The sequence below is a fragment of the Cebus imitator genome, unplaced genomic scaffold (assembly GCF_001604975.1).
Source record: "Cebus imitator isolate Cc_AM_T3 unplaced genomic scaffold, Cebus_imitator-1.0 Scaffold580, whole genome shotgun sequence".
Classification (NCBI taxonomy): domain Eukaryota; kingdom Metazoa; phylum Chordata; class Mammalia; order Primates; family Cebidae; genus Cebus; species Cebus imitator.
Window position 1 is genome coordinate 13,484 of NW_016107895.1, and position 26,054 is coordinate 39,537.

Genomic DNA, 26,054 nt, shown 5'->3' on the forward strand with positions numbered 1-26,054 from the left:
GGCCTCGCACTCACAGTTAGGCATGTTCTTCTCTTGTTGAACATAAAATCACAGAACACCAACACAAGACAAGATCACTGGAAGACTGACCTAGTGAGACAAAACAAGACCACTTCATAAGCTTGTCTAAGTACAGACAAAAACAAGTTCATTGTGACACCCAGAAAACACCAAACACCCCGTCTTGGCCAACATAGGTCACTGCTACTTTGCCAGTTAATGTACAGCTTTATCCTCCCTCTAGTTTGCTCTCCCTATAAGATTTCCCATTTCAATAAGATTATTGAAATGTGCAATCACATAGCCCCTGCTTTCTGATGTGTCTTGAGATGGAACTCCTGCTTCCTAGACCTTCCCTCATATTGCCCAAATCCTATACTAGGTTCATTCTAACAACCTCTTACTGAAACACATCATAGTTACCTATAGTGTGTGTTCTCCCTCCTTTGAGTAAGAGTAACAAACCCAATTTGTCAGCTATGGGTATGTTTCTGGTAGTCTTTGGTTGAAGGCTGTTGACATGTTCCACTGCCTAAAATGTTCTTCCCCTGATATTTATATGGCCCTTTCCCTTAGTTCATTCCATTCTTTGATCCTACATCACCTTTTCAGAGAGGCTGTCCCTGATCACACAATTTACAATAACACCCTCATCATTCTATATCCCTTTGTTCTATTTTCCTTTTTTAAATTGCATTTTAGGTTTTGGGGTACATGTGAAGAACATGCAAGATTGTTGCATAGGTACACACATGGCAGTGTGATGTGCTGCCTTCCTCCCCATCACCTATATCTGGCATTTCTCCCCATGCTCTCTCTCCCCAACTCCCCACTACCCGCTGTCCCTCCCCTATTTCCACCCTACAGACCCCAGTGTGTGCTGTTCCCCTCCCTCTATTTTTCTTTATAGCACTTACTACTTTCTGATCTTGTGCTATATATTTAGATTATAAATATGCAAATGTTGATTGTATATCTCTTCCGTTATAATGTAACTTCCATGAAGACCAAGATTTCAACTTGATGATAATTATATCCACAATGCCTACAACATTGCCTGGCACAGAGTAAGTACTAAATGATGTATGTTTAATATGTATTGAAAAAATGAATGGAATTTACAGTGCTGGGGTTTATATAAGTTTCATTGTCACATAGTCATAATCAATCTGTTGTTTGGGCTTAGTCCTCCACTTAAATAGATTGGCTTGCTGCAAAATCTCCATTCTTAATTCTTTATTTGGACTCATTTCTTATTTTATTTGACTTTGTATATTGCCAAGTAATTTTTCGCAAATGACTCATGGGTGGTATATTCCCTCAATTTTGTTCAAGTGTGGAATAAGCTGTCTGTTCCTTTTTTTTGTAGATTGTATTATTGTTAGCAATTATCAACTCCTCCTTTCACAGTAGGAGAGTTAGATATCCCTATCCAATTGACTTTGGAAAGTTTTCAGAAAAAATGGCAATAGGCAGTATTAAACAGGTCACTTAAGGAGAGATTGGTTGGGATTAAGCAGCAAAGGGGATAGTGGTGAGAAAGCAACATATACTTAGCACTTATTGGATGCCAGATGCCCATTCATTCAGCATTAAGCAACCATCTCTATCTACAATTTGTTGAGCCAAGGCATGCTTCACAAATAAGTTAATACTTGAGTTGGGTTTTTATGGAAGACCAGGCACTTACCAGGAACTAACCAGACAACAGGTTAAGTAAGCAAAGTGTGGCTATGAAGGCAATGACTATTCCAAGCTCAGGGCTCCAGGCACAGACTTGAAAGCAGTAAACTGCATGGCATATTCTGAAAACCGTGAGCAGTTTGACACTATGCATAGTTAATTCAAAGTGACTCTGTGGGAAGGTATTATTATCCCTATTTTACAGATGAAGAATCAGGCTCAAGATCAAAGAGCTAGTAAGTGGCAGTATCAGAATTCCAACCCACTCACATCTTCTCCACAAGACTTTGTTTCTTCTACTCTGCCTTACTGGGGTTTCTGCAGATCCCATAGAGTGACCTTACCAAATCTGTAACCATAAGTATAACATACAGGAAGGGCTCTAAGACTGAATGAGTGTCGTTTTATCTTTTGTCATCATCAGTTAACATATATTAAGCACCCACAAGATTGTTGGCATTTTAACACAGGAGAGGACAGTTACTGCCCTCATGGAATTCATAATCAAGTTCAAAAGGCAAGCGAATGCTGACAATATGGCTATAAAACCTAACTCATTCCATTTTCAGCCAGTACAATCTTTCTAGAATGTGAAACAATTGATACCTCCAAATCCATTTGATATAAGTTGTTCTCTTTACAATCTACTGGGTTGTTTGAAGTAGGGTTAAGCCTTCCAGATAAAAACAAAAGTAAAAGGTGAAATAACTAGTTGAGAAATGGAAAAGTGATGAAACTTTCCAATGATCCCGTCCCAAAGACAATTATTAGGGCCACTAAAGTTTCTTGGTCTATTCTGCTTTCCTACAAACAAAATTCCTTTCCTGAACTTTGGATCCTCTTTCATTACAGGCAGCTTTTAAACTTGTTTAGTTTTTGCTTGGTTAGTGGGTGAGAGATACAGCAAGAAGGGAAGAGAAAGTTTCCTGAGCTTTGAATGAATAGGTTTCATCATATGTCAGTTGGTACTCCAAACTTTTAAAACTCTTTCAGAAAAGTGACAAAGGCAAGGCAATTCTGTTGCCAGTCTCGGTGATGTTAATGTTGCTGCAAAATAAATTGTATTGTGCCTTCCAATTTACTGAGAGGTGATCAACAAACATGATATCTAGAGTGGCATCTACTGCCACTGTGATCTGTATTTCAAAGATGTCTCATTTTAGATTCCGTCAATTAAGCTACTGAAAGATAAATAGATCCTAAACTTTCAAGATATACTTTGTTCTAATTACTAAGTTTTTTTAAAACTACTATGTTTTGGGGAGGATAACTCAGAAAAATGGTCATTAAGTGCTCAGTTGCCAGGAAAAATACTAATCTGCCTTAGTTTATTTTACAACAGCATACTTTTATTTGCCATGAAATGTCTTTATGGTAAACAATGAAACTTTCATAATGTTAAATCCTAATCAAAAATCAATCATGCAATAATTCCCACATAGTTTGTTTTCCCATAACACAAAATCTTAGAGAAGAGCTTAAGGAATTGCATATTTCCATGTAAAATACAGCTATATTACACCACTTCAGTGTTTTGTTATAGTATGTGGCTTTACTTTATCAAGGAGAATGTAGAATAGATTAGGCATGGGTAGATGATGACATCCATGTCTGATTTCCTGTTGGAGAAAATTACATATAGTTGGATCTGTTTTCAGTCTAATATCCTGATGGACATTTTTAGCAAGATTTTTTTAGGGAATAAGCACAGGAATTCCAACTGAAAGGTATTAATAAATACAAATTCAAGATTTTGGAAATGAATGCAGTATTATCCTATACATATCTCTTAAAAAAGGTAATGAAGATAGTGAATGGCCTTAATTGTGGCAGAAAATAGTTACTATTTGGTTCCTTAGCTGAATATGATCAATAGCCAGCCTAAAAGGGAAACATTTTGCTCTCCAAACACCCATCCTGTTGCTTCATTCATCATGGAACTCAGTTGGAAGGGTATTACCAGAAGATTTTAAAAAAATTATATAACTCACAATGTATTTATTCGGTCATTAAACAATCACTAAACACTTACTATGTGTCAGACACTAAGGCCCTCTGAAGATGAAATGCTATGGAAATAGTAATAATAAAAAATTAAAAATACAAGTAATATTATTCATCTTTCAAGATACAGCTCAAATGACAGCATTCAATTTGCTATTCCCTTCTCTCTGCTTCTCACCTTGTACAAATATTTTTGTCCATGTTTGTGTACCTAACCCACTGCACTCCTTAAAGAGGTAGAGACCTTTGGGTTATTTATTTTGGTATTCCAGAGAGCCTAACATAGGGTTTTTGCTACAGATCAAGCATGGGGTCAGTAAATGCAAGTTGAAATGAGGGAATTAACATAGTACTGCACCATTTAGTATTCAATTAAGAAAACAGTAGTTGTCCAAACACTAACTTTCTTCCTTAAAAGTAGTTACTGTAATGTAGTTGCTGTCTTGTTATCCCAGAACTGGAGTTACCATAAGAAGTTAATTTATATTTGATTGTATTTATTCTGATTATATTTCAAGATGGTTTATCATCTAGCAGAGTAATTCAAACTAATAGAGTAGTTTCTAACAGAGTAGATTCTAACAGAGTAGATTCAAACTTGCAAAAGAAATGAAACCTGTATAGTCACGAAAAGTTTGTATGCCCTAGAAGTTCTCATTGAATTTCAGTGAAAGCGACTCGCTTCCCTTCCATCCAATTGCTTGCGACTGCCTTACCCGATCTTTCCCTTTCCTTTTTTCCCACCGTTTCGCCCTCCGGAAAGAGCCGAACACACGGGAGCTTCCCAGTCTTCCTCCGCCCCCTTGCGGAAAGAGCCGAAGGCAGAGCACGGCGCCGAAGTGGAGCCGCCTCAAGCTCGGGCCCTTCCGGACAGCCCCGGCCATCGCTCGGAAGAGGAGGGCGCCTTTGACTTCAACGCTTCGCCCACGCGTTGTGCCCTCTGTCGGCTGCGTGGGGCAGCTGTAGCAGCGGTGGCGGTAGGAGGCGGCGGCCGCGTCGACGTCGACCAAGACTGGAGCGACGTTTAAAGAAGGGGCAAAATCGCCGGGGAGTGCGGCTTCTTCTTGTTAGGGGACTCAGCCTTCCGCGCGTCCCGAGGAGGAGCAGCGGCGGCGCCGGGAAGCAGGTGAGGACCCGGCCCCAATCCGGGAGGCGGCCAAGGAGCACGCCTGCCTTCTCCGTCCCTGGGCCGCGCCTGCGTTTGCATTCGCCTCACTTGAACCAGGAAGCGGCGGAGTCGGAGGCTCCGCTCCTTCGCCTCTTTGTGTGGGCCGGGGAGTGAAGGAGGGGACGAATCGCGAGGGCCGCGGCGCGGTCCCCTTCGCCGTTAGGGACTGAGGAGCTGCCGGTGCCCTGGGTAGGCCCCAGGGCGCGGGGAGCCCGTCATAGAGACCCACTTGGCTTTTCCCTCGCTCCGCTCCCTGCTTTTTTTGTGCCTCTTTTACTCCGCCTACCCCTACTTTGATTTAGAGCTTTTCTGCCGGGCCCATTCTCCTTTCTGTCCCCTTCCCGGGGCACAACAATGCCGCCTGCTTCGCCTCATCTCCCCCCCCCCCAACACCCCACCCTGCCGTTTGCTACCTTCTACTTTCCCTGGTACCCCGTATTCCTCCCTCCCTCACTCTGCTGTTTTTACCTCCATCTGTATTTGCAAGAAGCTTGCTTTGCACGTGAATTGAGGTTAAAACCTCGGTTGCAGCTGGCAGGGTCCATGCGGGGAAGAGGGAGGTGGAGGAAGGGAGATGAGGTTCAGCTGCGGCAGGGAGCCGCGTGTCGGTTTGTTTCACTCCCTCGCGGATGGCTTTTATCTCTTTCCACCGTCACCAGCCTCTCCAAACCTGCCCTCGATCAAGGGTTTGTTTCACAGTGATGTAGAGTGGCTTTTCCACAGTCAAATCTCAGATCTTCAGGGTGGGTTCAGACCGACTTGTGCTGTCCTGGGCCCACCCTGACGAAGAGGAGGGGGACACATAAACGAAATGAAACAGAGTCCCAGTGTCACCTGGACACGTACATTTGACGCATTCCCATATTGGAGGACCCCGTGTGCAAACGACAAAAATTGTGTGCCGTTTTCAGAAAACCTGTCTTTCCACTTAAAATTTACTTCTGTCGAAATGCCCGTATTTTAGAAGCCCTGGTTTTTGGCAAACTGTCCAAAGGTCACCCTTTCTGACGTTGAATGCCTCTGTGGTAACCTGGAATTCCTTGGGACTGTTAACATGCAACACCTTCAAATAGATAATGTTTTAAATCTTTGATTTTTAGACTCTTTGCTTGCTGTTTGTTCTTAAGGTATCATTTTGAAAAATTTAGAAGATACTTGAGACAGAACTGCCCTCCACGTGTATATAACTTAAGCATTGTGACATCTATACCCTTTTGGTAACTTCAAAGGGAGAGAATATTAATAAAAATATTTCTTCACTAAAGGTACTTGTCAACTAATTGTTAATATATAATATCCATATATTAAAATATATCCATATATAATATGTATGGATATTATATATATTTTAATATAGGGTTTTTTCCCCTAAACTTTGGCATCTTTGTTACTGGAAATATCTTCTGCAAAGTGCAAAAAATGGTGTTTTGCTAGTGTCACACAGCAATGCAATCTACTAAGATCCCCCCTTCTAGAGTAATCTATTCCAATAAGCTAATGTTTACATTTTCACTAACTCATTTGGTGTGAAAAAGTTCTCATACCAAGGCACATAATTATTTACCAACAAAATGAAGTGTTTCATGTTTTCTTGGAAGTGGGTATTTAGAAATGGTAAACTTTCCTTTTCCTTTGTCATATTTTTTTATGATAGTGTCTGTTGACTTCACTTGGCACTGTTTAACATTCCACCTCTGGAAATTGTAAAGATGGAGAGATGAGGGGAAGGGACAAGGGGATGAAGAAAGAGGAAAGGGTAAGAAAGATGTTTAATAGTTTGTCAAGATGAGGCACCCCAATTTAAATAACAGAAAAATAATGGGACTTTAGGAGATAATAATTTTCAGTGTTTACAAATGTCATTGGCTCCAGGGTGTAGATTCTGCATGTATTCTTAAAGATTAGTTAACATTAAGAGTATGTATTTCAGACTCAGTATTGCACGCACCAAGCTTTTCTGACATTTAAATCATTTACAGATGAAATAACTCCTGTGCATTCATGATGATTTTTCTTAATTTTGACAGTTAAAAATCAACTCTTACCTCTTCTTGGAGAGAAAACCCAAAATTGGGACTAAGAAAATTAATTCTAATCTTTAAAAATCACTTAGTGGAGATACATGTACCTAAGATTCAAAAGAAGGTGACTATGGAGATTACTCTTCAAATCTGTATAATGGTGTAAAACTTGCTCAGCTCTTCTCAGGAGGAAGTAATGGGATTTGACACTTGTTCCAAAAGCTAGCCTGTATGAACAATTTCTGTAAAAGCCAAAAAAAAAAAAAAAAAAAACCAAACAGATTAAAACTTGAATAAACTAATGATGCTGCCGCTTAGATTCTAAATGATAAGTACTTTAGTTTTTTCTCTCTAATCATCTCCCATCCTCTCTTCTCATTCTCTTAAAGGCATGGAGAGTAGAAAACTGATTTCTGCTACAGACATTCAGTACTCTGGCAGTCTGCTGAACTCCTTGAATGAGCAACGTGGCCATGGACTCTTCTGTGATGTTACCGTTATTGTAGAAGACCGAAAATTCCGGGCCCACAAGAATATTCTTTCGGCTTCTAGTACCTACTTCCATCAGCTCTTCTCTGTTGCCGGGCAAGTTGTTGAACTGAGCTTTATAAGAGCAGAGATCTTTGCAGAAATTCTCAATTATATCTATAGTTCTAAAATTGTTCGTGTTAGATCAGATTTGCTTGATGAGCTAATTAAGTCAGGGCAGTTATTAGGAGTGAAATTTATAGCAGAGCTTGGTGTCCCATTGTCACAGGTTAAAAGCATCTCAGGTACAGCTCAGGATGGTAATACTGAACCCTTACCTCCTGATTCTGGTGAAAAGAACCTTGTAATACAAAAAACAAAAGATGAAGCCCAAGATAATGGGGCTACTATAATGCCTATTATCACAGAGTCTTTTTCATTATCTGCCGAAGATTATGAAATGAAAAAGATCATTGTTACCGATTCTGACAATGATGATGATGATGTCATTTTTTGCTCCGAGATTCTGCCCGCAAAGGAGACTTTGCCGAATAATAACACAGTGGCACAGGTCCAATCTAACCCAGGCCCTGTTGCTATTTCAGATGTTGCACCTAGTGCTAGCAATAACTCTCCCCCTTTAACAAATATCACACCTACTCAGAAACTTCCTACTCCTGTGAATCAGGCAACTCTGAGCCAAACACAAGGAAGTGAAAAATTGTTGGTATCTTCAGCTCCAACACATCTGACTCCCAACATTATTTTGTTAAATCAGACACCACTTTCTACACCACCAAATGTCAGTTCTTCACTTCCAAATCATATGCCCTCTTCAATCAATTTACTTGTGCAGAATCAGCCGACACCAAACAGTGCTATTTTAACAGGAAACAAGGCCAATGAAGAGGAGGAGGAGGAAATTATAGATGATGATGATGACACTATTAGCTCCAGTCCTGACTCGGCCGTCAGTAATACATCTTTGGTCCCACAGGCTGATACCTCCCAAAATACCGGTTTTGATGGATCATTAATACAGAAGATGCAGATTCCTACACTTCTTCAAGAACCACTTTCCAATTCATTAAAAATTTCAGATATAATTACTAGAAATACTAATGATCCAGGCTTAGGATCAAAACATCTAATGGAGGGTCAGAAGATCATTACTTTAGATACAGCTACTGAAATTGAAGGCTTATCGACTGGTTGCAAGGTTTATGCAAATATCGGTGAAGATACTTATGACATAGTGATCCCTGTCAAAGATGACCCTGATGAAGGGGAGGCCAGACTTGAGAATGAAATACCAAAAACGTCTGGCAGCGAGATGGCAAACAAACGTATGAAAGTAAAACATGATGATCACTATGAGTTAATAGTAGATGGAAGGGTCTATTATATCTGTATTGTGTGCAAAAGGTCATATGTCTGTCTGACAAGCTTGCGGAGACATTTTAACATTCATTCTTGGGAGAAGAAGTATCCCTGCCGTTACTGTGAGAAGGTATTTCCTCTTGCAGAATATCGCACAAAGCATGAAATTCATCACACAGGGGAGCGAAGGTATCAGTGTTTGGCCTGTGGCAAATCTTTCATCAACTATCAATTTATGTCTTCACATATAAAGTCAGTTCATAGTCAAGATCCTTCTGGGGACTCAAAGCTTTATCGTTTACATCCATGCAGGTCTTTACAGATCAGACAATATGCATATCTTTCTGATAGATCAAGCACTATGCCTGCAATGAAGGATGATGGTATTGGGTATAAGGTTGACACTGGAAAAGAACCTCCAGTAGGGACCACCACATCTACTCAGAACAAGCCAATGACCTGGGAAGATATTTTTATTAGCAGGAAAATTATTCCATTTTTAAACACAATGTAACAGACGGCAGTACTGAGTTTGAATTTATAAAACCAGAATCTTAAACTTCTTTGAAATACTAGAAAGTTTCGTTTTGGATGATGAGGCAGGGTTTCAGAAGATCGGTAAAACAAATTAAGGTGTGAACAAGTTAATTTGATCTGCCACATTATCTGAAGGTAGTGAAGTGGGATTATTTGTTGATAATTTTTAGAAGTAAATTTTTCTGAACGTTTGAGTAGAAGTGAGACCCTCCCCCCACTCACTAAGTATCTGTTTTTATAATAAGCTTCCAGCTCATTTAAAAGACGCAAAAATAAGAAGCTTGGAGAGAGTTTTTCTGAATAGAATTTGAAGCAGTCTGAATGTTCTTTGAAAATAACTGGAGTTATTAGCATACCCTAGTACATCTTACAACTTTTTCCCCTTCCATGTTAGCACTTTACTGCTGAATTCTCAATTTTCTTAACATTGAGACAATAAATGTGTGTTTTGTCTTGTATATGGCATAAAGAGTAAATAAGAAGTTTTAGAGTTGTTCTCGAAAATGTCAGAATAAGTCTCTACTTGGGTTGTGTATTCTGCTAGTCCCAAGTGGACAGCAACCTCCTGCTACCCTCCCTCCATGAAAATAGCCATGCAGAAAAGTCTCTCATCTAAAGAACCAATTAGATTTAGCTAATTAGAATTAATCCTTGCTTTCATTGCCATAGTCTGTAAAAGACTTTGGTGGCTAGACCACTTTATACCTTTGCAATGTGGTCTCTGGGGGCAAAAAACTAATGAAAAAAACAAATCTCTGTAATGCAGACAGGAGGAGATGAAAAGTTCTGTTGCACATATTTTTAATTCTGTGGCTACCACATGATAGAGAATGGAATGGAGATTTCCTTTTTGCTTCTTGTGGTTAAAAACATTCCCATGAAAATTTTCAAATTTTGAATCTGAAAGCCACCAAATGAATCTTTATGTATAAATCCTTGTAAATGATAGATTTCATAGGTGAGACTTTTACATATTTTGGGTGGGAGGCTACTGCCATATATTTTTAAATGTTCATATTACTTAGACCCTCCCATAGGAAGTCTTTATTTGACATAGTTGAATCAGTGATCTAGTACTTTCCTTTCAGCAAGATCTCTTAGGTTTTTACCCCTTCTAAAGTAAGTTTTATTGCATCTGCGAATTGCTGCAATATTATAGCAATCAGAAAACTACATAAGGAATGTTATACAGGCTTGTCAGTTCCCATTTGTCTTGACAACAATAAATACCACTTTTCTTTTTAAAATGACACATATTTAAACACTCAGAAAATAAAGTTAACACTTACTGAAGTGCTAGTACTAAACTGTGCTAGTATTAAAAGGAAGCAGGTTGGAACATATATATAGCCTAGCATTTATAACAGAATTGTCGAATGTCTGTAAATGATTTTTGTTTTTGCAAAGAAAAAAATTGATACTGGAAAAGATTGTTGTGCATAGTTATTAGTCATTTGTAACCTTGCTTAAGTATTTCTTAGTTCAACATAGATATTTTCTTTCTCCTTACCATGTATTTTAAAAAATAGTCTATTTCTTGACTTTGAACTTAAAGCTTTAATCATAATTTCTCATGTATACATTGTTCTTATGGCAAACTGGATTTGAAGGTAATGGTTTCAGTGTTTCTTAAGATGGTAGCTGAGGATATCAGGCATCAGTACATGCAATAATGCAAGAAAAATCCTTTGCTTGCCAAGGGGTAGAGTGATGTGCATTTACCTGTTTTCTGTTCTGTAAGTCTAGACCTTCAAACCATTTTGTAAACTAACCCTTGGGATATTTGAAATTACCTTATAACTTAAGACTCTGTGAACTCTGGAATCACCATATCTGTTTCTTTTCTGTGTAGATATTGATAACATTACTCTTTGACTATAGTGTGCACTCTGAAATGTTCTCAGTGGAAATTTGAGTTTCATTAATGCTATTTCACCAGTTAGACATAATTACCAATGTGAATGATACTGATGCCAGCAGAGCTTCCAGATCTTTCAGACTCAAATGCTAGGTCAATTAGTTTGTCATAATAAAACTTGGCAGTTTCTACAAGTCTATTATGACAAACCAGGAACTAATTCTATAATGGAAAACTATCCATTCTGAATAATAGGGATGTAATTATTTGCTGCTGCTGTGCTCTGTAAATTCTGAATATGACATTTAAATTCTGTGCCTACTAAAGGTATCTTCTGGAGTATTTTGGGAGGAGAGAAACTGGAATATTAAATTGTATTTTTGCCAGAAGACTCTTACTTGCATGTGTCTCAGGGTCTTCAGTTTTCCATATCCAAAGTTCAGAGTTCATGTGAAATACTTCTTTGGGGCAAAAATCCTTCATTTGTGGTATTTATTGGATTGGAAATCTGTAGCAAGATGCTGTTTAAAATTACCATGTTGTTTTTCTAACTTATACTTAGCTCTGTGGCTATTGAACTTCCTTTTCTTCTTTGAAGTTAGCTTCAGATTTACTCCTATGCTAAATTACCTGTAAATATTCTGGATAGGAACTATTTGAAACAGTAATTTGTTCAAAGAAATGACAAAATGAAAATGCCCAAACTACAGAAATTTTAAAATGCCATAACAATCTTGCAAGACTACCTTTAAAATATACTTTAAATGATTATTGTGATTTTGGTGGTAATGACCCCCCACACACAACCACTATGAAGAAATAATGCCACATTTTCCCCCATTGTACCAAAAAGATAAAACAATGGTAAACATTGATCAAGGTATTTTGTATTGTCAAGGCATGCATATTCTAAAGAATTAAATGCTAACTCAACAGCACTGGCTTCCTAGCTGGTCAACCTTATGAGACCTTGTTCGTTTCTCCCAGTACTGTAATGTTCACACTTGTACAGTCTTCCCTGTCATGACTTTAAGTTCTACTTTTCATTAACCGTGGCCTGATATTAGTTCTTAGAGCTTCTTATGGCAAAAATAAAATGATTTAATTCTCATGTTTGAGTGTGTGTTTTACAAGATTGTTTTTCAGAAATTATATAGGTTTTTATATTGTTTTTCAATTTTTATAGCAGGAGACTGGAGCTGTATTTCTGATGAGAGCATGGGAAAATTTCCCATTAGGTTTTATGTGTTGGTTAATCATGTCCCCTTTTATCTTGAACCCTGATAGTCAAAAGTGAGTAGCTGGTGTCAGTTGCTTTAGAGCATTTGCTGTACTTTTGTAGCTACCTTGACACAAGTGGATAAGGAGGAGAATAGTTTTATTCATTTGAAACATCACAAAAGCAGTCTGAGTTTCCAACATGGCAGTGATACAGATTTTAAGCAACATCCAGTTTATACAGGTTCTGGATTAATATTTTAATGTTTCATGCCCAGTTCAATACTTTAAAGCGGAATTAGGAATAAAGCAGTAAATATTACAAAATGCAGTCAAGATACATACTGGAAATACAAATCCCTTCATTACAGCAAATGTTTTGCAAAAGAGTAAAGCAGCAAGTCTCAATTTTTCTAAGGTAACATGCACTTTATATAATTCAATGTAATAAAAGAAGCTGCTCAAAAATAAGTTACAAAATGTATACTGATTCAGGTTATTTTGTAAAGTAAGAAAAATATATAGAAATGAGCTATAGAATCTTAACACTTTAAGAAATGTGATAAATGTAGGATATACTGTGGAATGGTGCTTTAAAAAATTAAATATGCACATTCACTAAAGCAAACGGTCAAGTGTAAATGGCCAAGAAATTGAGTATCACAAGTTGGTATTTCTTTAGCAAGTCAATTGGGTATTAGTCTCTTTTTGAAATCCAATAGAATTTTAATATGCTCAGAACTGTAAAAAAATCATAGTAATTTTGTATAACACAAAAGGATTATAGTTTTTAGATTCAAAATCTGGGTAAGACAATATTCATGATGCTAGAAGTTAAACTGGATATCTTGCAAACATTTACTGTTAGTAATGAGAGAATGCACTTCTTGTGCCTTGATTCTTGATGGCTGGGTGTCTACAAGGTAGATGGGAGCACCAGCATTTGCCTGCTACCTCTAATCCATCAAGTTGGGAGGTAGCAAAATTGGCTGGAAAATTTTCCAGTGTGTGTTCTGTGTTTGCAGAACCGTCTAATTAGATACCCTCCTATAGCCCCTGTATGTTTACGTTGTAAAGTGTAGGATTATGGGTCTTCCTTTAAATCAGTCAATTTTCAGGTTAATATAAGATCACAATGAAGGTGTTCATTTTGAAGTGAAGCCATGGGTGCAAAGTGTTTTAAACTCATCAAGTTGATGGTGTAAAGCGATGTATAATTAAAAGAACTGTACAAATACCTACCACGGTGTGCCAGATGAATTTTAAATCTACCATAACACTTAAGTATTTGTCAAGTGGGCTACGTTTGAGGTTTTGCAGACTTGAAGCGGCATTGTAACACTTCCATAATCTGGAATGCTGTCATGACTGGTCTCAACACAAAAAAGGACCAATAAGAGCAGTGGCATTAAAATACAGATGAATCTTTTGGGGTGAGGTGCAGGATACGTGCGGCTTGCTGGGGTTGAAGCACAATATTTGAAGATTAAATAGTCACAAAGATTAGTAACAATTTATATCACGACCCAAGAGCCTAATCTATCACATTTTTAAACTCTGAATTACAACCGTAAGATTTATATCTCCTGTAGTGAATGTATTTTGGAATAATGCAACATGTAGTAGAACCACTGTCTCCTAAGTGATCTACTTAAAACATCTCACATGTTGCTCTGTATTTCAGTGCTTCCATAACAGTACATACTGTTCCTCACTACTCAAGATGCAGGAATATTGCTCTTTTCCCTTTAGGAGGTACCACTAACAAAAGCTGAGCTGGGTGTTCACAACAGCCATTTTTACCATACTCACAGAGAAGAAAGGGGTAAGGGATGTCGGCAGCCTTTTTCAACATCCAGACACAAAATCCTGGCCAAAACTCTGTATTGGAACTACTGTGTAGCCCCATCAGCTGGGAAATTTTCCTTAGGGACTGACTTTAGTGGTAGGGAAAGATAGGGCCTATAAACCAGGTGCTTCAACCTCAGTGCTGGGGTGGCAATCTGCCAAGGGCCTGAGGACAACACTCTTTTACATTAAGTGAAACAGATGGCAACCACGCTTCTGCTGAATACAGAGGTGGAGAAGAGAGTAATGCAGGTCCAAACACGATAAGCGTCTTGCTGGGCTGGCTCCCCAGCCTTGCTTAGAGAGTATGAGCTGCCTTTCTTGGAAGTGCTGGGTTCAGCCTAGCCACCCCTGCTCTGCACTAATAACGAATAAGCTTCATCCCTATCTTTCCCTAGCCTGGCAGGCCACTGTAAAACTTTATGTGTAAGAGTCACACTTTAAATTTTGTACCCTACACACTTCCACTGAAGCAGAAATACAAAAGCCACAATCATCTCAATAGCCGGCAGGCATTCCTCTTTAGGGACTGTACGGTGGTGGCTTTTCAAAAGGTGGATAGTAGGGTGGAGAGTAACGGGGCGGTGCACTTGAGGACCACGTGTAGCTGGGTGAGGGAGAGGCAGACTGGGGCTCATCAGAAAGTCCAGAGGGAGGGGAGGATGGAAACACACCGGAATGCTGTGTAATAAAAAGAAAACATCAGTTTAGGCAGTGAGTTTGCAATTCTCTGAACAGTCATTACTATTTAAAATTGAACATGGGCCAAAGATTATTTTTCTGTTTGGAAGAACAGAGAGTTCCTAAACCTCAGAATTAATGAGCATGGAACAGGTGGTTCTCTCAGTCACTCAGGCTGCAAGCCACCTGCAGAAATATGGAATCCTCTTCCGAGATCCCTTGCAGCCCGCATCCAGTCAATTACCAAATCCTGTTGCTTCTACTTCTGTGTTGCCTCTTGAATCAATCACTCCCTTTTCTACATTTATAACTCAAGCCTCCAATACGTCTCCCTTGAGCTATGGCAACAGCATCCCAACTAGTCTTCGAAAAGGTAATTTTGGCCTTGAGAACATTTAATGAGGCTAAGCCATTGATCTCTGGGAAAGTCTTTGCTAAAAGAGTATATCACAGAGAGGCAGTGCAGTGGTCAGGAGCCCCTCTCATAGACAGGAAACAAAGATCAGAGAGGTTAAATAGCTTGCTTGGATTTGGAGTTTTCTGACGCCCAAGTCCAACATTTTCTATTCCACCTTAACTGCTTCCCCCTCATCCCCAAGTGCAGAGTAGCTTGGAGAGCAAAGAGTTACAAAGGCATGGAGGTGAGAATGAGGAGCAATATGTCAGGTTGCAGAGACACTGAGTATTCAATTTTACTTTGTGTTGTCTGACTCTGGGAAAGGTTATTAGCCTTTGGGAAAGGAATGGAAATGAATTTTTTAAAACACCCGGTGAATTGGCATGTTAGGATTCATTTGCCTCCTTCTCTCCCTGGCCCATGAATATCCTTGACCCTAGTGATTTCCTTGCTGAAGGAGAGTTGGCCTGCTGTGTTCATTGCTGTATCCTCCAGAGCTCAGAATAGTACTTGCCAAGTAGTAGGTGCTCAACAAATCTTGAATGAGTGAATACAACTTCGGGAGCATATAAGATGAACTTGGCATGTTTTTAAAAAACAAAATCTAGGCTGGGTGTGGTGACTCACACCTGTAATCCCATCACTTTGGGAGGCCGAGGTGGGTGGATCACCTGAGGTCAGGAGTTCGAGACCAACCTGGCCAACATGGCAAAACCCTGTTTCTACTAAAAATACAAAACTTAGCTGGGCGTGGTGGTGGGAGCCTGTAATCCTGGCTACTCAGGAGGCTGAGGCATGAGAATCCCTTGAATCTGGGAGGCAGAAGTTGCAGTGAGCCAAGATCACGCCACTGCACTCCAGCTTGGGTGACAGAATGACACTCCGTCTCGAATAAAATAAATAAATAAAATATATGTTGAGATGTCTAAGCCTTGCTTGAGACACAGAAATAATCTGTTCCTTATCACATAATGTTAAGACTGAGAAGAGATGATAGTTTCCATCATCCCCTGCCTCCCAAATCCCATCCATTATTTCACTCTGAGTGAAGAAATGGCAGGTTCATAGAATCTGGAGAGCCCTTAAAGGCAAAACAACCTGAGGCAGTGGACTTGAGACAATCTAGATTCCTTCCCAAACACTCAATTTTTCTCCTCCACGATGATACCCTTTGTTAAAACATCAGTGTAGTGATTTCCTGATTTTCCATCTTGCACCCTTCAAACTCTCCCTTCCTCCTCCTCCTCTCTCTCCCTCCTGTTCTGTTGCTTTCCTCAACTAAGAACGCTCTCGTCTTAACCGGAGAGGGGAAAAAAAAACCCACCAGGGCAAAGAATTTCTGTGAGGCATGTGGCACTCACTGCCTCTGTAAATCCCGCTACAGAGATGACATGAGAGCCTGTAGGCCAGTTTTAGGTGTTCCCAGCCACAGAAGGGAGAGGCAAGTTTCCTGCAGTGAAGCTAAAGGCAGTTCTGTCCTGAGAGGCATTAAAAGGCTTCTGTGGGCAGCAGCTGCTGTGGGTGGCAGTTGTACACTTTGATAATAAAAGGGGGTGGTACAACGGCCCTTGGGTTTTCACTTCTCAGTTTTGTGTTTGGGAAGTATGGGGGGAGGGGGCATGATTCTCACTTCCCTTTGAGGATGCTGGGAGTCTCAAGGATAAAATTGAAGGGTTCCTGGCAGAGCTAGGGAGCTAACTGGCTGTAGTCCACACAACCTTGGGGTTTTGTGGGGGAAAAGGCCCACAGTACCAGTGCATAGTTTCCTAGCAACAGGCAGGCACCTTGGGAAAGATTTGGCTTTGTCACAGCTGGGGAGTTGGCCTGGTGTATTCTGGTTCCTGCCTGAGAGTGTGACTTTAATAATGCTGTGGGCAGCTCAGGAGAACAGAGCTTTGAATCCTTGCGTACCATCAAACATGAAGAGCATCTAAATAGCCTACTGATGGGCCTAGTCAGCTCCAGCTTCCTGAGCTGCTGCTAAGAGGCTGGGGTAACCAACAGGCTGATGATGCTCAAAGAGGAGCACCACCCTTTCAGGGACACAGGTGGCTTTCCTCTTCCACCTCAGCCTGCCTCCTCTCTGCTTGATGGCTGACCTATACTCTTCAAGATCAATGTGCATTTCTGTCAGGGCATGCTTCTCTCTTCAGGAGCCTTGTGGGACAGTGACTCCACAAAGAGCCCTGAAACTGGCTGGTGATAATTACTAAAGACACTGTGACCCAAGGGCAAAACCCAGCATCTGTTGGTACTGTGCATTCCCTCTGTTCTGCTCCCGGAAACAAAGGCTGGGGAGATGGAGAGAAGAGTGGGTAAAGAAGGAGGAAAAATAGGGGTGAATCAGGAAAAAGGGAAAAGAGGGGAAGAAAGGAAAAACTTGACAGCAGGGGGCGGGGGAAGAAAAAGTTGAGTGATAGCAACAACAGCCTTGTAAGGCTCTCAGCAACCTGTGCTATAAACTGCCCTCCCCCAAGATTAAAGCAACCCTTGTATCAAATTGGCCCAATTTATAATGAGTAACTTTTAGTGGCTAGAGTAAAACCTAGTGTACCCTTGTGATTTAATAAATAGGATAAACAGAGGCACTTTTGAATTGCATAGGTTGAGACTTTTGTTTTAAGCCTAAACTTGGCAGGTCACCAAATTGATGGGAAAGGGACTATTCTATGATTAAAGTAGGGGGACTGGCCCAGTATGCCAGACTGGAAAGCATGGCTAGGAACCTTGAGGGGTTTATAAAAAGCTGGGTTTAATTTTCTAGCAGTAGAAACTGATGTGTTGTATGCTAAAGATTTTGGACTACTTGGCTAAAGCTGAAGGGGTAGTGGGAAATAGTGCAAAGGACAAGAGAAATGAGTGTTGGATAGATAAGCAAGGAGGTACAGATAGTCTCAGCTTATATCCTTCCTGCTTTGGAGTATGGGTTGTTCCTGAGAAGCAAGAATACCCTGGAATCCAGTGCTTGAAAGAATCCAATTTCTCTAAGCTCAGCACTCAAAACTTCCTCAGGGCCAGCTGACCAGACTCAAATCCTTGCTCATGTCTGACCACAGGAAGTGTTTCCCAGGCTTCCTTATTGGACAGCTACCCAATAAGGGTATGACTTTGAGGTGTTACAACAAAACATTGTATTTTTTCCTCATCCCTCTATTAGCCTCAGTATCAAAAGGAAGTTGAAATCACCAAACCCAAAGTCACAGAAGTAGTCCTACTTGGAAATAACCAAAATGGGAAATCGTTCAGAACAAAGTCTAGAAAGGTCCATTTTCTGGTTGTAACTTAGGTCATTTTACAGTCAGAAGAGCATGAGGGAGCTCTGGCCTTTTGGAGGTGTGTCTGTACTTCTGGTAGTTTTATTCTCAGATCTGGAGTGCATTTGCTGACTGCTTTTTATTTATCTGGGAATATAAGCAGATGTTTCTTGGCCTCTTTTTTTTTTTTTTTTTTGAGATGGAGCTTCGCTCTTGTTTCACAGGAGTGCAATGGTGCGATCTCGGCTCATTGCAACCTCCGCCTCCCAGGTTCAATTGATTCTCCTTCCTCAGCCTCCTGAGTAGCTGGGATTACAGGCATAAGTCACCACACCCAGCTAATTTTGTATTTTTAGTAGAGATGGGGTTTCTCCATGTTGGTCAGGCTGATCTCCAACTCCCAACCTCAGGTGATCCACCTGCCTTGGCCTCCCAAAGTGCTGGGATTACAGGTGTGAGCCACTGTGCCTTGCTGACCTTCTTGTGTAAAGACTGGTATTTTTGTCTATGAAACCATAAGGGCATGAAACTTGGTGAGCAAAAGAAAGCTCAACTAAAATACTAAAATGAAACCATTTAAGTTCTACAGAGAAATCACTTAAAATCTTACCCTCTTGAGAGCTGTGCTATACAATTATAAAGTCTTAAAACAGGAAATACTAAAGACCTGAGCCTAGGGAAAGAACTGGGAGACATATAAAAAGTGTCCAAGCAGCCCCTAAATTCTCCCCTGGGGAATGCATGAAGAAAGGGAATCCTTGTTTACTGGGGATCAATTTAATAATTTAACTAAAAAAGAGTAAAGAGACCCTTTCTGAGGACCATGAGTATGAAGCCCACAATTTAAACCATAGAAAGTATAAATATCCCAAAATTAACTGGGAAAAAGATCTATGTTCCACTCAGATTCACAACTTCAAAAACCTTCCAACCCAATTTCTGGAATCAGACAGCCCTGGATACAAATCCTTGCTGTTTCACTTACTGCCTCTGTAACTTTGGTGAAGTCACTTAATCTCTCCATGATTCAGTCATCTTATCTTAAAAATGGCAATTACAAGAGTACTTCTCTCAAAGAAGTAAATAGTTGAATGATGATACACGTAAAGCAGTTAGCACAATGCTTAGTACATAGTAAGTACTCAGTGGATAGCAGCTGTTACTAAAAAGTAGAGACTTCTACAATCCCTAAATTCCCTGCTTTAAGCCCATAGTATAGGTTTGGACTAAGTGGCTAAATCTGGATCCCTTCTCTGGGTTAGGTATACTGTTTCCATAGCACTCTGAGAAACAGTTTCTTTACTTTTTTGTCCCCACTGCTGTCCTCTGACCCCCCACCCCCAAGTCCCTAGACTAATGCAGGGACTATCTCATTTAATTTCTATTTCCATAGCTCCTAGCTCAATGCGTGGCATGTGGAACACAGAGTAAACATTGAACCGAAACCAACAACCCAAGTCACTGTTGGAATTGTCTATCTTGCTTTCATTTCTGGAGTAGGATTTGAATGAGGAATGATGCTCCATACCCAAAAGACAGGTTTCCAACCTTAGAGTTTGTGGTAACCATAACCAGATATATTATTTTCCCTACTTAAAGGGTTCATTATAAAGTGAAAATCCTGAAATCAATGTAATTTACTTTGATGTAAAAGTAGAGGAAGTGTCTTGGGCCAGACTCATGTGTGGCTCCTCTATTTCAGGATGACTTTTTATTATAGGGACCCCAAAAGAATGATGACCCTCCTTGTGTTAACCTCAACATCCCTGCATTCTCTTAAAGAATTCCTTGTTGCCTCAGTCACTATTGAAATTATCTATGCTCTTCTTGAACATATTTGTGTTTTCCAGTCTATACCACCTATTTGGGTAACAAGTTACCTGAGTTATCTACCTGTGTACACTTAAAAATCTGATTAAGTTGAATAAAATGTTGTGTTTGGTTTAGATATCATTTGGAGAGGTCTGTGGCTCTATAATGCAATAATAATACATATAGCATTATATGCATTATTATTACATATTGTTGCATATTACATAGTAGGCTTTAGAACTAATTCTATCATTATATTTTCTAAGCTTTAATCCATTTATGCCTAGTGTTCCATTATTGGAATGCTAAGCTTGTGGGAGTTATTTGTATCCTCTTGTTCAAGGTCATCACCAATGTGTGATTTTTCACAAAAAATAATTTTGCAACCTCTGGCATAAATGGGTTAATGGATACCTTTTTAAACTAGTGCTATATTTTATACAAATGAACAAGTCTATGTTCATACTATAATGTATTATTGTTGCATTATAGAGCCACAGACATCTCCAAATGTCATCTAAACCAAACACAACACCATGTTATTCAACTTAATCAGATTTTTAAGTTTCAATTATTTTGCCAAACTGAAGTTGAAATTTGGTTGCCCAAGAGCTTTGTATTGCCAAACTGGCTGGTTAATTGGAAGTACCCCCAGACAGTCATACTTTTATGTCCCCATGGAACATTCATGGGCTCTTGATCAATAAATTTATTATGAGTTTCCCTTCCTTAAAAGGTATTTCCTTTGGTCTCTAAAATTTGAATTAACTCTCTCTCTCTCTCTATATATATATATATCTATATCTATCTATCTATCTATATCTACATATATATATATATAGAGAGAGAGAGAGATGGAGTCTTGCTCTGTTGCCCAGGCTGGAGTGCAGTGGCGCAATCTCGGCTCACTGCAACCTCTGCCTCCTGGGCTCAAGCGATTCTCCTGCCTCAGCCTCCTTAGTAGCTGGGATTACAGGTACGCACCACCATGCTTGGCTAATTTTTTTATTTTTAGTAGAGACGGAGTTTCACTGTGTTGGTTAGGGCTGGTCTCGAACTCCTGACCTTGTGATCTGCCCACCTCGGTCTCCCAAAGTGCTGGGATTACAGATGTGAGCCACTGCACCCGGCTGAATTAACTAGAGTTTAGTGTAACTTTGCTCTTCTTTGCTCAAGGGTTTATAATCATTATACATACTTAAAGGACCATTTCACTTGTTTGTCCAAAGTGTCTAGTTCAGTGTTCTGCGTACAATGAATTTTTTAAAATTAAGTGCCTTTTTTGGTTCTGCTTTCCTACTAGTAGTCATAGTTCAAAAGGAAAAAGGGAAAGTGCAAATTTGGTAGTACTATTTCTGACCTATGTGATATTAGGGCAAAAGGGGGAGCGGTGTTATAAAAATACTCTGTGTATTTCTCTGTGTAGTCCTAGTTAGGAAGCCTGGAGAAAAGAATGGGACTTCTTCCTCATTACAGGTTTGATTCAAACCCTTGTACGGCTCAGAATGCTCTTGTGTTAAGGAGCAGGATTAGGCCTCACCCCATATCAGAGGAATGGAAAAAGCCACTGGTGGACAGGGTTCCATGGTAGCATACTAATGAGCTGCCATTTCCCAACCAAGTTATCTTCTCCTTGCTGTAGTTCAAGGCAATTTGGGATATCTTGATCTTACCTCCCTCTCTCCCTTTTTCTTCCATCTCTCTGTTTATTCTCTTGGCCAGTTTCCACTCTCCCATTTCTTCCATCATTTCCTGCCTACATAGTCCTTAAGCTAGCACCCATAGGCCGCTGGCCATCAGGGAGATGCCTGGCTACCTCATACATATGCAGACAATAGAAAGGTTCCAATAATTGAATTTAGGGAGAGAACAAGAGAGCACGAGTAAAAGCAATTGGTAATAATTTTTTTTTCTCCCAAAACATACCTGAAAGTCATATGCAGAATATGGTGGCAGGTGAGGAGGGCTATGGTAGTAGGTATTGTAGGATGCCACTTGGGGATGAGCATAGTAAGAAACTGTTGGATGGGTATTTTCAACAGAACAGTTCAGTGCTGGGAGAGTTGGGTTCTGTAGAAAAACACAAATTAGAAACAACATAAGCATTCATCACTAGAAGAACGGTTAAATAAACTTGGTACATCTATACTATGGAATACCATGCAGCTATTGATAAACAATGATGTGGACCTAGTTAGAGAAAGTTGCCCAGGATATATTTTTATGTTTTAAAAGCCACTATGTTATATTAACATAATATAATCCCAATTTATGTTTTTTAAAAAAGACCCCCCAAATTATACATGCTTGTATGTTAGTAAATGCAAAGAAATTAACCTAGAAAGATGCATAGCAAACTGTTAACTGTGGTTTATCACTGGGGAGGGGAGTAGTATTACAAACTATATAGGGACTCTTAACTTTCTACTATATATGTCAAAGTGTTTGCAACTAATTTGTATTGTGTCATTTTCCCCAAAGTTTTTAAGTTGAAAAATTTAAACCTATAGAAAAGTTGAAATTATTTGTGTGATTTTTAAAAACAAGAATTAAAAAGAAAAAAGAAGACTCAAAATGCAAAATGTCAAATAGACAAGGCTGAAAAGCGTAGCGCTCTTGCTGTGACACAGTGCGCTCAATCACAAAGAGTTTGTAAAAGTTGTAAGGAATCTTAGAGATCTCAACCTTGCTAAGGGGTTTTCCTGAAGACATGAACGGCATTCATTTCTCATCAGCCCTATAAAGTAGAGGCAAAATCCTAGCAGTGCACAGAAGCCATGAAAGACCAAGAAGAATACATTGATCCTTCTTTTTGTGTGTAAATAAAACAATGCAGACATAATTTTATATCCTTTTCACAACATGTGGTGTGTGTAGCCCTTTAAGGGTTAAAGCTAATGTTGTCTAGAATGGAGGCCCTGCTCTCATCAGGGCCAAAGCACTGCTAAAGGAAGTTACCACTACTCATTAGTTCCCGAGTAGTACTGTGTTTGTGCCACATGGGTCAAGGTGTGGGGTTAAGTGTTTTTTCCATCTTCCATGTCATTGACATCTCCTCCATTCATGTGTATAATTGAGAGCTGTCTGAAAAATCAATGTGTTTTCTTTCTGGAACATATCTACAGTACATTAACAGAGAGGCAGGAGCTTCCTCTCAAGTGATAAAAATGTGTAGGCAGGCTTTGGCAGTCACAAAGGCAACCATGTTAGGGTGTTGGCAGGGGGGAACTCCCTTACAGCAAGTTTCAACACAGTTCTGTTGCTCTCTTCCTTGGAGTGGGTTACTGTTTACATCTCTAGGAGGTTTGAAGAGCTACAAGCCTCAGTCATTATAATGAAGCTCACAGACAGCCAGATAAATGTTTGTCAGCCTCTTCAATGTGTGGGAGAGGGCTGAGATCTTGACCATTCCAAGAGCTGGCCTGCTTTACAGAGGAGAGCACTCAGAAATGCCCTTACCTCTCCACCAGAATTCTAAAAAGAAATTTTATCCCTGGGGAAGTACCAGAAATCATGTTCCCTTGGCATTCTGTCAATTAAAAACACACCCTCCAGCTCTTGCTAAATGAAACCAGCTCTTCTATCTAAATAAATAAAGCCTAACTGTGGAGAAACAATAGTACCATGTAATGTAAACTATGTAAAAGTTTTTGTGTGTTCAGCAAGGCCAAGGGTCCAGATAATATTTGAAAGGAAGTTGGCTATTATAGAGAAGGCAGCATGAGAAAAACATGAGAGGAAGAGTAAATGAATATAGGAAAGCCTCTCAAGGGAAGAGAGTCGGGGGTAGAGAATATAGAGAAAATGGACAAGGCAACAAGAGAGAGGGAAGAAGAGGAAGTGGGGAGTGGAGTGAATACTTGGTCAGGGATGGGGCAAAAGAGATAACCCAAAATATTGGTCTAGTTACATTTTAAATCAATAAATCTGATTTTACAATAAATTTTGGCCCTGTCTCTATTTGTGTGCACATATAGGACTGTGTGTGTGTGTGTGTGTGTGTGTGTGTGTATCCCATGTGTATGTATGTGTATGTGTGTGTATGTATGTGTATTTCTGTTAGAATTCTGGGGCTTACACTGTGAGACCCCCCCCCCCAATATTGATCAGTAGCATTCTGAGCTCCAGTAACACAAAAGGTTACTAGGTAGCACAGGAAATGGTGAAAGCAATCTTGCCTGGACAAAACTGAGTCTATTCTGAGACAATGATTGTGGACTTTGGAAAGAATGCTACTTTTTTCCCTCTCCAGTTTACTCTAAACCAGCGATACCAATTAGGAGAAAATAGAAAGATATATTCACTTCTTAAAGATTCGTCTCAAAAAAAAAAAAAAAAATTCTAGCTGGCTGAGTCCCAAAAAAAAAAAAAAAAGATTTGTCTCAAATCCTCATATCTTTGGTCAAGAAACACTTCTTCAAACATTTCTTTAAGATCTTTTTCACCAAGCACCTCTGGTCAGGGTTCCTTTCAGGATCCCACAACTTTGGAAATGGTGGTTCCTAGCTGGTTCCATTGAAGGCTGCCAGCTCACAGCCCTTGGCTCCTGTCCTCAGTCCCTGGAAATGGCTTCCATTTGCCAGCACCCCTGGGCTTCCCTGCAGACCCCAGGGGACTCTACCCAGGGAGAGGCACATCACAAATCACCAACTACATTTGGATGTAGGCCAAGGATCATATTCAGGCTCACCTGAATGATGTTCCAGGACTTCTTACACCATGTTCTTATTTTTCTTAATTTATTTTATTATTATTATTATTATTGAGATGGAGTCTCGCTCTGCTGCCAGGCTGGAGTGCAATGGCACGATCTCGGCTCACTGCACCTCTGCCTTCCAGGTTAGAGCGATTCTTCTGCCTCAGCCTTCCGAGTAGCTGTGACTACAGGCATGCGATACCATGCCCAGCTAATTTTTGTATTTTTAGTAAAGATAGGGTTTCACCACGTTGGTCAGGATGGTCTCAATCTCTTGACCTCGTGACCCACCTGCCTCGGCCTTCCAAAGTGCTGGGATTACAGGCATGAGCCACAGCGCCTGATCCACTGTGTTCTTATTTTAATATAGTGATCTAGGCAATGGTTCCTCCTTGGTACCCTTTTCTGTGCCCCCTCTGTTGTTCTCTAATCTCATGAATCAAAGATCTCCCCTGATCTTTGCTTTCATTTTTTTTCTGCTCTCGTCCTTGATAGAGTTCCCAGGTTTGGCATTTGATAATGCTCGGTACTTCCCTTGCTCTCCTTTCTTACTGTGAGAGAAGCTCCCAACAGGTGAAAATAACTTGCTTTTAATTTTTTAAATTAAATCAACTAAACAAAGGAGGTAATATCTGTTAAAACACTCATAGAACCGGAAAGGGATATCCAAATATTAGTCAGAGGCAGCTGGGATGGAGTAGAAAGAGCAAAGGCTCTGGCATCTGACAAATCTGGGCTCCAGTCCCAGTTCTGCTACACAGCTCTGGGCAAGTCACTTGACCCCTCTTGGCCTGTTTCCTCACCTGTTAAACAGAGACAGTAATACCTACCTCACAAGGTAGTAATAGTGAAAATTAATTGTGCAAAAGCACTTTGTAGATACTTAGGGGCCATTATTGACTCAATCAGGACAGACCACCAACAAACCCTTTTTTTCCTTGGGAGATCAAAGATAACAGTGAAATTAAGAATGCAGAAACAAATCTATATATCTGCAATTAATTGATTTTTGACAGGGTTGCCAGGACC

General features: G+C 40.0%; 2 protein-coding genes across 5 annotated transcripts in view; one reads left to right on the forward strand and one right to left on the reverse strand.

Moving 5' to 3' along the window:
• Nucleotides 1-4,509: 4,509 nt before the first annotated feature.
• ZBTB33 (zinc finger and BTB domain containing 33) lies at nt 4,510-12,230 on the forward strand. Of its 3 annotated transcripts, XM_037734181.1 has the most exons (4): nt 4,510-4,813; nt 6,510-6,611; nt 6,883-7,000; nt 7,266-12,230. In XM_037734181.1, exon 4 carries the CDS (start codon nt 7,268-7,270, stop codon nt 9,236-9,238), a length of 1,971 nt encoding a protein of 656 aa, XP_037590109.1. In that variant the 5' UTR covers nt 4,510-4,813; nt 6,510-6,611; nt 6,883-7,000; nt 7,266-7,267; the 3' UTR covers nt 9,239-12,230. The 3 variants fall into 3 exon arrangements, with proteins under 3 accessions (XP_037590109.1, XP_037590108.1, XP_017371833.1); XM_037734180.1 differs by lacking the exon at nt 6,510-6,611; XM_017516344.2 differs by lacking the exons at nt 6,510-6,611; nt 6,883-7,000.
• A 250-nt stretch (nt 12,231-12,480) lies between these two features.
• TMEM255A (transmembrane protein 255A) overlaps nt 12,481-26,054 on the reverse strand; it is a 50,358-nt gene continuing 36,784 nt past the window's right edge. For both annotated transcript variants that reach the window (XM_017516352.1, XM_017516351.1), the window contains 2 exons: nt 22,256-22,399; nt 12,481-14,866 (listed from right to left, as the gene is read on the reverse strand). In XM_017516352.1, the coding sequence (XP_017371841.1) occupies nt 14,708-14,866; nt 22,256-22,399 (303 nt within the window). In that variant the 3' untranslated portion in view covers nt 12,481-14,707. The remainder of the gene's footprint in view (nt 14,867-22,255; nt 22,400-26,054) is intronic.

Coding starts and splice junctions, on each gene's coding strand:
- ZBTB33 (XM_037734181.1), top strand. CDS start 7,268: ATGGAGAGTAGAAAACTGATTTCTGCTACAGACATTCAGTACTCTGGC.